This window comes from Centroberyx gerrardi, chromosome 7, assembly GCF_048128805.1.
Source record: "Centroberyx gerrardi isolate f3 chromosome 7, fCenGer3.hap1.cur.20231027, whole genome shotgun sequence".
Taxonomy (NCBI): Eukaryota; Metazoa; Chordata; class Actinopteri; order Beryciformes; family Berycidae; genus Centroberyx; species Centroberyx gerrardi.
The window spans coordinates 6,336,143-6,350,870 of NC_136003.1; the positions used below are offsets into that span (position 1 = coordinate 6,336,143).

Sequence of the window (14,728 nt, forward strand, 5' to 3'; positions counted from 1 at the left end):
TGCTGACACACGCAAACCTGTGTGTGTGTGTGTGTGTGTGTGTGTGTGTGTGTGTAGATGCTTTTAACAAGCTTATATTTTTTGGTCTTATTTGTGAAAGAGCACTAGTAGCTAATGGCTATACCTGTCAACAAAATGTTTTATTTAAAAAAAAAAAAAGAAAACTGTGAATACTGGGAAGAGAGACAGAATGAAGAGCGGGAAGGAGAGAAAGAAATAGTTATGTAAGGAACAAAAGAAGATAAAAGAGAGGAAAGAAGGGAAGAAAGATAAAATTAGGATGGTAAAAAAAAGACAGGAAAAAGAAGAACACAAATGAAGGAGAAAGGCATAAAAAGATTGACGACAAGAGAGGAGAAAAACAGCCGAGACTGGAGGGAGAGGAGGAAGATGATGGCGAAGGTGATGAAGAAGAAGAAGAAGAAGAAGAAGAAGAAGAGAGAGCTAAAGAAAGAGGAGATTGGCTAGGGGAGGAGGAAAGGGAAGTCAGGGGAGTGATGAGGGCCCGTCGCTCCGTTAATAAGAATCAGGTCACTCTATATGACTGACGAGAGAGAGGGAACGTGAAGAAGAAGAGGAAAGAAGAAGAGTAGGGAGAGAGAGAGGGAAAGAGAGAGAGAGAGAGGGCACGGTGTGAATATTTGGGTGTGAATATTTTTCTTTGGTCAAATACAAATAGAAACTGTACGTGTTGAGTGAAATACCTTCATTGCGACCAGATTTTTTACTTCTTACATTTAGCTAGTTTTCTTATAAAATGAGATGAGATAAAATTTTAATGATCCCCATGAGGAAACTGGGGCATTGCAGCAGCAAAATTAATAGGATACAGCAGGGAAGAAGTAGAATATGAACATAAATGACAAAAATAAATATTTGAAGTGTGCAGCCGAGAAATCAACACGTTAAGTAGTAGATAAGTGGGAAATTATGGGTTCTCGCAGTTGTTACTTACAGTATTGATTGATTACTTAAATATGGATTACTAAATATGACGTATGTGCACTAGATTATAAATATATTATGTATAAACATAACATAAATATATTACAACTTAAATTCATCTCCAAATGTTTTCCAGAGCGACTTACCGTTATTGCAACAACAGTAGAATAAGCTTCATTTCATAGCTGACCAACAACGTTACAAGCAACAAATAGTAAGGAGGTCAAGGGTCAAAGGTCACAGCACCCAGATAACAGATGGAACAAAATATTTCTGTGACTATAGAATGATAACATAAGGAAGAATTGCAGTTCACACAGTTCATTTGTTTTCTGATCATGTGGATAGGGATGGAGAGTCGACTTGTTTAAGTTAAACAAATTGGTAATTAATTCATCCATTCTGATTTAGGCCTATCTATACTAACCTGTGTTTGATTGCCTTGGTCTGATCCATTTCAAAACAGGGGGGGGAGTGGGAAGGGGGGAGAAAGAAATTCAAGGCTCATTGGTTGAACGTATACCTTTTTGTGTTGATTTTCATTTGGAATAGGAATCGATTTAGAATCGACACTAGAGTTTTGTGTTGCGATGTAATGACTTGATTCTACTGAAAGAATTACTTGCAGTCAGAAGTGCATGGTCTTCAATGGAAAGTCAACCACTGGTGTGAAAGATGGCAGGAAACTAAGTTTTTGTCAGCAAGCCACAGTGGCTGGTAAATACCCCTAATTAACCAGGCACTCTCACTATTTTACCAGCCAACTAGACTTGTAGAATAGAATAGAACGCCAAACGATGGTTGGTCATCTGCCAAAGTGGCTGGCAAGATAGATGAACTTACCAGCCAGACAAATGTTAGCATCATTTGGCTGGTGGAGGGTGATTCCCACTCTGGTTAAAGATCTGATCCTCAGAGTGTTCTGTGTTGTGCTGGACAGTGGCTGGTTTAGGTTTGTATGGAATCAAATGTAACTGGAAGACAGGCTGTTTACATACACAGATACAGCTACTATACCATGGTTGCTATTGGCAATTATCACATGGCTTTGTTGAATACTCAATTGGCCAGTGAACACATTCTGAGGCTGGGTATGTTATTTCTGAATAACAGATCGCTTTCATATCTAATCATATCACTACGCAATTAACAAGTCCAGTCAATTGTGTTGATTTCTAATCAAATTAACTGCTAGCTACAAACGTTTCTATAGTTACAGTTCTGCTACAGTGTAGCATGGATGCTAGCTACAAACATTTCTATGGTTACAGTTCTGCTACAGTGTAGCATGGATGCTAGCTACAAACATTTCTATGGTTACAGTTCTGCTACAGTGTAGCATGGATGCTAGCTACAAACGTTTCTATGGTTACAGTTCTGCTACAGTGTAGCGTGGATGCTAGCTACAGACTGCTAAACTATTTTTTATTTGAAGCCTGAAGTAAATTGCATTAGCTTGTAATAAAATCATTTCAATCAGGATTGGAAACCACTGCTCTATATAATCCCTCATGTAGTAGAGTTATGTATATTCACATATTTGAAAAAGCAGAGGCTGCAGAGGTTGTTGCAGTACTGGTGGAGGAGAGCTGTGGGTTAGATGCAGGACTGCGTACGTTTTTTATGGTTACTACTGTATACAAGCATAGCATTCACTGTGGGTGACATTTTCGATGTCCACCCACCCTGTATCTATAATCTGCAGGATTTACCAAAAGGGTGGAGGAGTAGTGCAGCAAAACATTCTGAAAGCTGTATGTGAATGCAGTATGTGACCAGTTCAATATTGACAAAGAAATGGATTGAGATTAAAAAAAAAGCTGCAGTCGGTGACCCTCCAGGTAGAGTCGGGGCTCTCCAAGGCAATTTGTCATTTTGATATTAAATGAGGGGGTGGTTGTGTTTTGTACCCTCCTGTATCCCCCTTTTCCCTCCACAATTCCCCTAAAATGCCACACATGTGCGTGCGTGAGTGTGTGTGTGTGTGTGTGTGTGTGTGTGTGTGTGTGTGTGTGTATATCCAGGGCAGCTCTAGATAGCAGTGTTAAATTAGACCATGATAATAGGCTGTGGGAGTTGATCTGCTCTCTGAGGATTAGAAGAAGACTTCATCTGTCTGTCTTCATCACTGACCTGACACACACACACACACACACACACAAGTACTTGAGCATACATACGCATGCATATACTTAAACATACACATACTTGAGTGTATACACATACATACACGTGAACACACATGCACAAATGTATGTGCACATTGCATATAAGCACACACACACACACACACACACACACACACCATAAAGTCTTATGTCTTGTCAATCTTCATCACTGACCTAGCCGACAGTTGGTATTTGAGACAACACGTGCTCATTTGCACGGACACACACACACACACACACACATACAGACACAGACACTAGAACTGGTTTTGACATGGTTTTAAATCTTCTAAAGTGGCTTTCCACTCTCTAAGAGAACACAATAATCTGAGACAGCGGTAGCCCAACAGATAGAAAAGAAACCTTACATATACAGTATATATAAACTGGAGGTTTGGTGGTTCAAATCCCCCAGCTCAGGAGAAGACTGTGGTGTTGTTGTACTGAGCGTCTCCTAGTCTGAACGGTGTCAAGATGTCGCTGCAATTTATTTACTTGAGTCAACTCAAGAATCTCTGAAATGACTTTACAGAGAACAAGCCTACCTAGATCTAACTGATCAACAATCACAGAACAAAATGATGCAATACAGCAGTGATTCTCAACCTTTTTCATATCAAGGACCCCTAATTTAGAGCCACAGACCCCCGTTTGATGAGATTTTTTCTCTCTGACCCAAATTTTTACTGTTAGATATGATTTTGTCCAGAATTCCTTGACTGTCTGTATTGTAGGTAGAGAGATAACAGTCAAACTATGATCAAAATAGTTATTCTTCTACATTCTCTAATTGTGTTAACTTATTGTAAATGAAATAATGGTGATGTTTAACATTTCATCAATTTACTGCAGACCCCCTAGAACTCCCTCAAGGACACCTGGTGGTCCCCGGACCCCCACACTGAGAACCACTGCAATGTAACAAAATAAAACACAAGGAAACAAAACAAAGCACAAGACACAAAATAGCATGTTGGAAAGACAGGCCTACCTAGCCTACATACCCTAACCCTAACTCTAACCCTAACCCTAAGCCTACCCGGCACCATCTACCTTAGACCCAAGTCAAAGAGGACGGCTAAGCGTGCAGTAGGTCAAAACAATAACATGGACAATTACAAAAAAGCCTAGAAAAGGCTACATTTTCTAAAGAAAATTTAAGTGTGCTTGCCGCCCTTGCAATGCCCCTGCCCTTAGATTTTGCTAAGCGGTTCAGCATTGCAATTGTTAGCATTTTGACAGACTAGACTCAGTAAACAGAGCCAGTTGCGTTCAAAGGCACTGGGAAACTTTTCTCATCACTGCACAGCAACATGTTTGGTATCGAACGAAACTACAAATTCCCAGCTTTCCAAGGACCCTAAACGCATCACAAAGACGGTGCCGAGGCTGACAGAAAGCCCATGTGGGGAACTCATGGTCTCTGTCGCCATCTGCTGGCTGTGTCGAAGCACTGACATGAATGAGCTCGACCATTTCATTTCATGTCATTTTATACAGTAAGGTCAAGTTTTAAAAAATGCTGTCATCACATTGAAATGGTTACTATGAGGCCATATTTCATCACACATGAATGCATTTGGGCTCTTTGGATTCACAAGAGTCTCAGCTTTGCAGCCATACCCAATTTCTACAATTCCATGACTGTTTAGGTACCACAGTGTGCAGAAATAGGGAAAGAAAAAAAGGCGAGAATAACATCTTTTCACTGCATGCAGAACACTGTGTCTTTAGTACCCTGGAGCTCATATACCCTATGTAGCTGACATATGTCAGATATGGCTGTAAAGCTAAGACTCTTGCGGTTCTAATGAGCCATTCAGATATCTTAATGTGAGAGGTCAAGGGACCCGTTTGAAAATAGTCATGCCCATTTACCTTTGTCAAAAACTTCGCCGACTTTGGAGCTATGTTACATAACATGGCCGGTACCTACGTGTTCGTCTGGATGTCTAGTTTCCGCTAATAAAAAAAGCTCCGCTCTAGCTTAAAAACTGAGCTCGTGAGAAGCTCCGTTAAGCGTCGGCCGACGCGCAGAAACCACCATACTCTGTGTGTGTACCGTAGCTTCAGTTAGCTTCAGCTACTGTGTGTGAGAAACCAGACATACCTCCCGATCTCCGCAGCGCGGTCCGTCTGTCCCAAATGCATCAAGCCAGCCATTAAAAACTCTGCACTAGACTTTTAATATACAGAATAAAAGTCCAAATACATCCATACTGATCTGATTCTACCTTAGCTTCAGCTACTGAGTGGGAGCCTCCCGATCTCCGCGGAGAAACAAGGACAAAACCAAACTTAAATTTCTGGCTCTGTGATCCTGTGATTGAGTCCACACGGTTCTCAGGTTCTCATCCTTTTACAATGGGTGTGTATTGCGTCTAAAAATGCCATTGAATCATTAATATCTCAAAGAGCTTACGACAGATCTCTTAGAAAAGTAATAGCGCACGATTCCTCAATGAGCCGTGCATTTTGATGTTTAATATGTCTATGTACTGTAAAAACTGTAGGAGGAGATGCATGCTAAACTTTTGTCCGGAAGAAGAATAAGAATAAAAATAATAATAAGTATGCAAGATAGTAAGAGTGTGCTCTGCCTACGGCAAGCACACTAAAAAGAATAATAAGTATGCAAGATAGTAAGAGTGTGCTCTGCCTACGGCAAGCACACTAATTAAGGAGTGCTTCTTGGATCTGAGGTAGAAGACAGCAAAAAACATAAGATGGACAATGACAATAAGAGAACAAATAAGACAAAGAGAAACATAATGAATCCAATACCATTCAAAACCTTGGAGGAAATCTTGACTTGAATAGGGAATCTTGTTTGTTACACGGATCAAACAAACCCAACAGAATGAGGTCCACTGTGGTGTTGGATGGAAGGTTCTCTGTTTCTGAGATGCTAAAAGTTGATTTTACCAACAAAACTGCACTTTTGATTATCTATTTTTCACATCTGTCTATTTTGTGTATTCTCCTGGAGGAAGCCGTGGCATTTGGAACCCGTTTTCGACCAACCGTACCTTGGCGGGCGGTCAGGGGCGGAGCTTGCATTTCATACATATGGGTTGAAGCTATAGTTGTGACAGCAAAAATACCTTACCAGCATACTAAAATGACAGTTAATACTCACAGCTATTTTGCCACAGAAAATGCAAATGCTGATCCCCAGTGACCTGTCAAAATAACATGAGCATTTAGATGAAATTTGGTGTATTCATTTACCAATTCACATTAAGTCATGTAAGTGCCTGAATATCACAGCAACAACATGTTTTTTTCAAAATCTGTCATATTGCACCAACCCTACAAGTTTTCCATCTTTGCAAATTTGTCAACGACTGTGCCGATAAAGGTTATAAGAGTGAATTAGAGACGGAAAATAGACAATGATTGTTCATAATTCAACCTACCATGGGTGCCAGGCACCCACAGCACCCATTCAGATTCCGCTTATGCGCTGTGGTCGAGCTTTCCTCCTAAATGCAAATGAATGGCAGTGATATCTCAGTGTGAACGTCTGCATCTGAATGAGACGAAATCAGGGCTCGCTAATCTTACCCGGGTTAGAAAACGAGTCTGCATGATATTAGGAACGCTTTTCCATGAAATGCGTGCGTGTGTGTGCGAACGTTAACATCTTGTCAGGCATTTAGGAAGACGACCGCTGCTCTGCAGACACTGCGAGGACCCCGACACATCCAGGCAGCTCACTGCATTGAGCATAGGGAAAGAGAGAGAGGTATGGAAAAGGGAGGGGAAAGAGAGGGAGAGGGGATTGTGTGTGTGTGGGGGGGGGTACTGCAGAGAAAGGGAAATTGCATTACACACACACATACGTACACTATACAGTAAATGACTCTAATAATATGCTACATAAAATATATTCATGGTTTGTCAGTTGCAGGCTTTGGAGGCATAGGCAGCGGTGTGTGTGATTGTGTGTGTGTGTGTTGAGGGAGGGTGATAGGCGGTGTCTAAGATAAATAGATAATCATTGATCCTATGCTGATAGAAAAAAGACTGCTCAACCTACGTCTGGCAGATCTATGGACACACACACACGCACGCACGCACACACACACAAATCAATAGACATTTATCTGAGCTCCAGCGTACATGACATGTGTGTTTTCATAATGGCGCTCACAGAAATGCCTACATCTCCATAACTTCTCTCTCTCTTTCTCTCTCTCTCCCTTCTTCCTCTCTTCATTCAGCATCCCTGCCTCTCATTCATCGTTCATTTACCTGCTCGTTTTTTTCTTCTTTCAGCACGCTGTCTGTCCATCTTTTCCCCCTCTCTCTCTCTCTCTGTACCTCATTTCTTTTACACTCTCTCCCCCTCTCTCTCTCTCTCTGACTGTGCTGTTATCAATGGGATTGCAGCAGTCAGGACACTCGCGCTGAATTAACTGCATTCCTCCACTCTCCTTGGTGGAGTTTGTGTGTTATTTGGCGCCCCCTGTCTGCAGCCTGTTGCCATAACCACTACTGCAATGGCCCAAACCCTATAAAAAGTGTGTGTGTGTGTTTTCTTTCTGCTCTTTGCTTCAGGCAGGTGTGACTTTTCATCTGCCAGTTTCATGTACTTTAACAGCAATGATGGGCATTTGATGTATAAATTGTAACATAATCTTATTTTGTTCCATCTCCCCCTATTCTCTCTCTCTCTCTCTCTCTCTCTCTCTCTCTCTCTCTCTCTCTCTCTCTCTCTCTCTCCCTCTCTGTCTGCAGTACGTGGCGTTCGGCTCGCTCCTCTTCATCCTCATCTCCATCTCCACCTTCTGCCTGGAGACCCACGAGGCCTTCAACACCATCTACAACAAGACAGAGAACGTCACAATCGGCAACGTGACACACGAGGAGGTACGGCAACGAGTTTGAGTCTGTCAGACGGCTCGTTTGTTAACTAGTCGGTTGTTAGGTAGTTCGGTGGGTCGTTACGTGGTTTGGTTACTGAAACGTCAACATGACATCAACAGCTAGTCAGTTAGTTACTTGGTTATTCAGTCAATCAGTTGGTAAGTTTGTTGGTTAGGCAGTCAGTTCGTAAGTTTGTTGGTTAGGCAGTCAGTTCGTAAGTTTGTCAGTTAATTGGTTAGTCAGTTCCTCAGTCAGTCGGTTGGTTAGGAAGGTTAGTTAGGTGTTTTTGTTACTAAAGCTGGGAGATGAAGCAGCTAGAAAGCCAATTAGCCAGCCAGCACACCAGTACAGCCTGTATAGTCAGTCAGTCAGTTCAAATGAATGAAGTCAGAAATATGCTGGGTTATAACCCATAGTGTTAAAGAGTAACTAAACCCCAAACCCAAATCTGTAGTGAAGCCAGAACCAGAACCAAGTCTTTGGTGCCAGGTGATGTCACCACCTGTACTCTATAGAAGGTGACATCACCTGGCACCAAAGACCAGCCAATAGCAGATGGCCAGTTCAATACCCTACTCTTCACCAGTAGGTGTCAGGCTTCACCACAGATTTGGGTTTGGGGTTTATATTTACTCTTTAATGAGACGGTGATGTATGGATGAATCATAATTAGACTTTCTCTACCTGAAGGTTGTGGACTAGGTGGTCTGTGTGTCTACGGTAATGAATGAATGACAGAGAAAATCAATGAATCAATCACTGACCGCTCTCTCCCACCCTCCAGATCGTCTATGAAGTGGTGACGGACGGCTGGCTAACCTACGTGGAGGGTGTCTGCGTCATCTGGTTCACCATTGAGGTGTTCATGCGCGTCATCTTCTGCCCGGACAAGGCAGAGTTCTTCCGCAGCACCCTCAACATCATAGACTTCGTGGCCATCGTGCCCTTTTACCTGGAGGTGGCGCTGAGCGGCCTCTCCTCCAAGACAGCCAAAGACGTGCTGAGCTTCCTGCGCGTGGTACGCTTCGTCCGTATCCTGCGTATCTTCAAGCTGACGCGCCACTTCGTCGGTTTGCGAGTCCTGGGCCACACGCTGCGGGCGAGCACCAACGAGTTCCTGCTGCTCATCATCTTCCTGGCGCTGGGCGTCCTCATCTTCGCCACCATGATCTACTACGCCGAGCGCATCGGCGCCGACCCGGACGATCCGACGGCCGCGGCCCACACCAACTTCAAGAACATCCCCATCGGCTTCTGGTGGGCCGTGGTGACCATGACCACGCTGGGCTACGGGGACATGTACCCCGAGACGTGGTCGGGCATGCTGGTGGGCGCCCTGTGCGCCTTGGCCGGCGTGCTGACCATCGCCATGCCTGTACCCGTCATCGTCAACAACTTCGGCATGTACTACTCCCTGGCCATGGCCAAGCAGAAGCTGCCCAAGAAGAGGAACAAGCATATCCCGCGAGCGCCGCAGCCGGGCAGCCCCAACTACTGCAAGCCGGACGCCCTCGCCATGGCGACCGCCTCGCCGCACCGGCTGATGGGTAACGTGCTCGGGCCGGGCATGGTGGGATCCGGCAGCATGATGGGTACCGGTGACTGCCCTCTGGCACAGGAGGAGATCATCGAGATCAACAGGGCAGGTGAGTTTCGGAGGGAAGGGTGCGAGTGTGTGTGTGTGTGTGTTGGGGCATTGTGGGTAAGAGAGAGAGAGGGAGAAAGTATATGTACAAGTGCGTGTGTGTGAGTGTATGTGTGCGTGTCTGTGTTCCCACAGGTCTTGAAAGTTTGTGATTTTGAAAGAGAAAGAATGAGATGAGGGAATTGGAAACATAGAAAGAGAGTCCTTGAACTTCACCAAACAAGACCTTGAAAGTCATTGAAAAGGCCTTGAATTTGATGTGAGTGAGGGAATCCTGGTCTGTGTGTGTGTGTGTGTGTGTGTGTGTGTGTGTGTGCACATGAGATAAGGAACAACAAGATAAGAACATGGTTGAGACAGATGTGATTTAGTTTGTATCATCTGTCATTCTTAATTACTTTCAAACCCCAAATCTAAAGTTAATAATAAACAAGACTAATTTTAGTGTAAACCAAGAATAGAAATGCAAATTCCAACAGACCCAAGATGCTGCTTTATTGTCGTAAAAGCAGGATATGTTGTCAAATCTGTTCACCAACATGTTAAATGTAAGTTATTTTCGTGGCCTCATTCAAATGAATGGGAAGTAAAAATCAGAATGCTACAAACTCATCCAGCTGCATCCGATCTTGGTGATTAGTTTATATTCTGGATTTCAAGAGCCGAATAACCCCCATGTTAAAACTAAGTGGAATATTGCTTTAATTATTGAACAGATGTGAGAACTATGTTTACATATCCACTTATATATCCATATTGTTCCCGCAGTGGAGCACAGTATATTTACAGTATATTTTAGGTTACGAGAAAGCAGCGATAAAGCTTATTTTCCCCCAGCAAATCCCACTCTTTAACCCAGCCAGATACTGTACAGCCATAACTGACATGCCCAGATAATCCTGGATCGGGTCTATATAGATACATACTGTATTTCCTGATGCAAGCCATCTCATCTCTGCCCGGCTCTGCTGTTTTAATGGACATGTCCATCAGCTGCACAGATACAGGAACGTGTGTGTGTGTGTGTGTGTGTGTGTGTGTGTGTGCGTGCTTGTGTGTGTTTGTGTGTGTGCTAGTTACAGTATTACAGTATAAAGACATTACATCCACAAACACAGCAGACACCAGATAGACTCCCTGTAGAGCACTTATCCTCTCCCTCTCTCTCTCTCTCTCTCTCTTTCTCTCTCTCTCTCCCTCTCTCTCTGTCTCTCTCTGCCTAAGACAGGATTTAAGGTTTATGACTATGAATAGTCGCGAGATTGGCTTGCCACCGCCGCATTTGACAGCACCCTGACATGTAATTAAACTCTGAGAGGGGGAATGTGTGTGTGCGTGTGTGTGTGTGAGAGGATGATGAGGAGCAGAGAGGGCCGAGGGGATTAGTACAACTTAAAACTGATACCCAGTTTGAGCCTGGGGTTTTCTCGATACTTTCTAATTTTTCTGCTGTTTTGCCCCGCCCCCTTTTTTGTTTCTTCTTCTACTCTTTTTACCAATCTCTCGTGCAGCAATTGGAAAAATGAAGCAAACAAAATATGTTAAATCCCCGTTTATGTCATTCTCTTTCGGTCTTGCTTTTCTCTCTCTATCTTCCTCCCTTTCTTCCTCTCTATCTCTGTCCCGCTCTTTGTTTCCTTGTCCCTCTTGCTCTGTCGTTCTCCCTCCTCTCTCTCAATGTGTGTGTGTGTGTGTGTGTGTGTGTGTGTGTATGTGTGTGTATGTGTCCACCCCCCTGGCTTGTATCTGTAAACTGTTGAGCAGTAAGTCATGTCAGATTAGATTTGACAGCCGTGTCGAAAGCTAGAAACACTACTTCCCCTGCAGCCATCTCCTCATTTGTGTGTGTGTGTGTGTGTGTGTGTGTGTGTGTGTGTGTATGAGGGCGAGAGACAGAAAGAGAGAAACAGTCTGCATTTGTGAGATTGTACATGAGATTGTGTGTGTATTGAAGTGTGTGAGGGAGCAACAGACAGAGAAAGCGATTCCATAAATGTGTGTGTGTTTTTATACGTGTGTGTGTGTGTGTGTGTGTGTGTGTGTGTGTGTGTGTGTGTGTGGTACAGTATATTTGTACTGTTTTATGTCTATATTTCCCACTGTTTTTTGTTTTGTCTCTTGCTGTACTGTTAAATGCTTGTGTGTGTGTGTGTGTGTGTGTGTGTGTGTGTGTCTCCTACAGCCTGCTCTACTGCAGTGTTTTTGGTCATGTGATCAGGATGGCTATCACAAGGCACTAATGTTCCTTTCCTCCATCCCTCCCTCCCTCCTTCCTCCCTCCTCTTTTCCTCTTCCTTCCTTCCTTCCTTCCCTCCCCCTCTTCTTCTTTCCTTCTCTCCTTACCTCCTCTCATCCTCTATTTTACCCTCTTTGGATTTCCTATCCTACACTTCTTCTTTCTAATCTCTTTCTTTTGCAATTTCTCCCCTCCGGCTTCCGCTTCTCATCTTTTCTTTTCATCTCTTTTCTCCTCGCCACCTCCGTTCTTATCTCCCTTTTCCGTTTTTATTTCTTTTCCGTTCAACCTTCGATTCCCTCCTTCTTCCACTGCCCCCCTCACCCACCCTCTCCACTTCTCCTTTTCCCTCCTGCCCATGAATCTTCTCTTTCTCCTTTCTCCTTCCTCCCCCCTCCTCCTCCTCGTTCTCTCCAAACTTTCCCCTCTCCTTCCTTTTTTTATCCCCTTAAAACTCTTGTCCTCTTTCTGTTTGCCCTCCTTCCTCTCTTTTCTTCTGTCTCCTCTCCTACCTTCTCTCCTTTCTCCTCTCCTTTCTTCTTATCCCACCCTTCCTCTCCTCCCTTCTCTCCTCTCTCCTCCCTCCCCCTTCCTCTCTCCTCTCTTTTTCTTTCTTTACCCCATTTGACATTTTTCTTTCCTTTTCTCTCTCTTTTCTTCCACCCTTCCTTATTCCCCCTCTTCTTCTTCTCTCCATCTCCCTCCTCCTCCCCTTTTCATCTCCTCTCTTCTTTCTTCACCTACCCTCCTCTCTCTTTCCCCTTCCTCTCCTCTCTTCTTTCTTCATCACCCCTCCCTCTCTCACCCCCCCTTCTCTCCTTCCATCTCTCCTCCTCTCTCCTCTCCTCTCCTTCCCTCTCTCTCCTCTCCTCTTCTCTCCCTTCCTCTCCTATCCCCTCCTCTGTTCTCTTTTCCCTCCCTCCCTCTCTCCTCCCTCTTCTCTCCTCCCTCGCCCCAGACTCCAAGCAGAACGGCGACGCGGCGGCCAACGCGGCGGCGCTGGCCAACGAGGACTGTCCCACCATCGACCAGGTGCTGGGCGACGAGCGCAGCCCGGCCACGGGGGGCCTGGGCTCGGCCACCAGCCGCGAGCGCTACCCGCACGACCGCGCCTGCTTCCTGCTGAGCACCGGCGAGTTCCAACGCACCACGGACGGAAACGTCCGGAAAGGTAGGAGGGGGGACGGGGGAAGGCGAGAAGGAGGAGGAGGAGGAGGAGGAGGAGGAGGAGGAGGAGGAGGGGGAGTAGCGGGGGGAGGAGGAGGGGGAGGGAGGGCGGGAAGGGGGGGAGGGGGAGGGCGGTACTGGAGCGACAGCAGCGGGCTGTCGCTCGATGCATGGTCTTGATTGATATGTGTGTGTAGCGCGGGCAAACACGACGTTAACGCACGTAACAACGGACACATATGTTCCACGCACATACAGACACACACACTCAAATACACACACACACACACCCTCATGTGCATACATAATAGTATGTGTTCACAGATACACACACACAGGCACAGATGCAACTGAAAGATACCTATATGCAAATACAAACACCCATACAGTCAGCATGCGATTAAAGGATCTTTATTTCAAAATAAAAGTATGAAAGAAAAAGCTTGATAGGCCAAGATACTGTAAGTCAAATCTAAAGACATATCTACAGACAAACACACACACACCATATCTCATTTATCTTTATCTATTTCAAAATAAAAGTATCAAAGAAAAAGCTTGATAGGCCAAGATACTTTAAGTAAAATCTAAAGACGTATCTACACACACACACACACATACACACACACACATCTCCTTTCTTTCTCTCCCCCTGACACAACCCCCCCCCCTCGTCATATTGCACCCGATCAATCATTATGAATGACAGCTCAGCATCAGCGCAAGCCTCGCTCCCCCTTTAGACCATTCGACACTACGAGCCGCGCCTATGTCACCGATAAAAATATCAATGGCCGATCGTTAGCATTGATATTTAACGTGACGATTGCGCTTATTTACAACTTCAGGACTACAGCGGCAGCCATGGTAGAAGTCTCCCTTCATGCACTTACCCTGCATCTGTACTGCAGTGGTACTGCAGAGGCTGCTGCAGCATTCTGAAATGTGTCGATGTAGAAGTGACTGGGTTTATTCTACTGTAACACAGCTGACAAGCAACCAGTGAATGAAAAAAAAACAATATTTAGATTTTCCACATGATTCCTCTATGAAGTGGAGCAACAATGCTATATGAAGTTGGACTTCTATGAAAGTTATGCCTGTATGCTGTATTCTGTGTTTATGCAGGCTGATATATATACTGTTTTTGGCGCTTACAACTGAAGGGTTACGTTCCAGCTATATATCCTTTTTGGGAAAATATCGCTACCTTGCATTTATCAGTATTCCAGAAATGAGTCTATCTTCAAAACCTTTAATAAGCAAAGGTCTTAAGATGCTAAATTACAATATGAACCCATAATGTGCTTGACGTTCGGGAAACAATGAGTTCGTAAGAGTCGGTTTCTCTTTTTTCAAAAGGCGGATATGTCGTTTTGGAATGGAACTCTTCAACTGTAAATTGCAGTTAGCTGAATCTGATTTGACAGAAAAGACAGATCAGATGAGTGTCACATCAGGCTGTCTCTGCTTCTTCATGCCTCTGCTCTCTCTCTCTCTCTCTCTCTCTCTCTCTCTCTCTCTCTGTCTACCTTGATCCCTAGTTTTCTCAATTTGCTATCAATGCTCTCATTCACTGATTAACAGTTCATGCTCTCTCTCTCTCTCTCTCTCTCTCCATCCTTTTGTTTCCTGCTCTGACCTTTTCCTTCCTTTCCTTCTCCTCTTCCTCCTACTGCTTCTTCTTCTTCTACT

General features: G+C 44.3%; 1 protein-coding gene across 3 annotated transcripts in view; it reads left to right on the forward strand.

The window, feature by feature from the left end:
- LOC139911914 (voltage-gated potassium channel KCNC1-like) overlaps nucleotides 1-14,728 on the forward strand; it is a 73,003-nt gene that overhangs the window by 33,730 nt on the left and 24,545 nt on the right. For all 3 annotated transcript variants that reach the window (XM_071899531.1, XM_071899533.1, XM_071899534.1), the window contains 3 exons: nucleotides 7,857-7,988; nucleotides 8,770-9,631; nucleotides 12,825-13,037. In XM_071899531.1, the coding sequence (XP_071755632.1) occupies nucleotides 7,857-7,988; nucleotides 8,770-9,631; nucleotides 12,825-13,037 (1,207 nt within the window). The remainder of the gene's footprint in view (nucleotides 1-7,856; nucleotides 7,989-8,769; nucleotides 9,632-12,824; nucleotides 13,038-14,728) is intronic.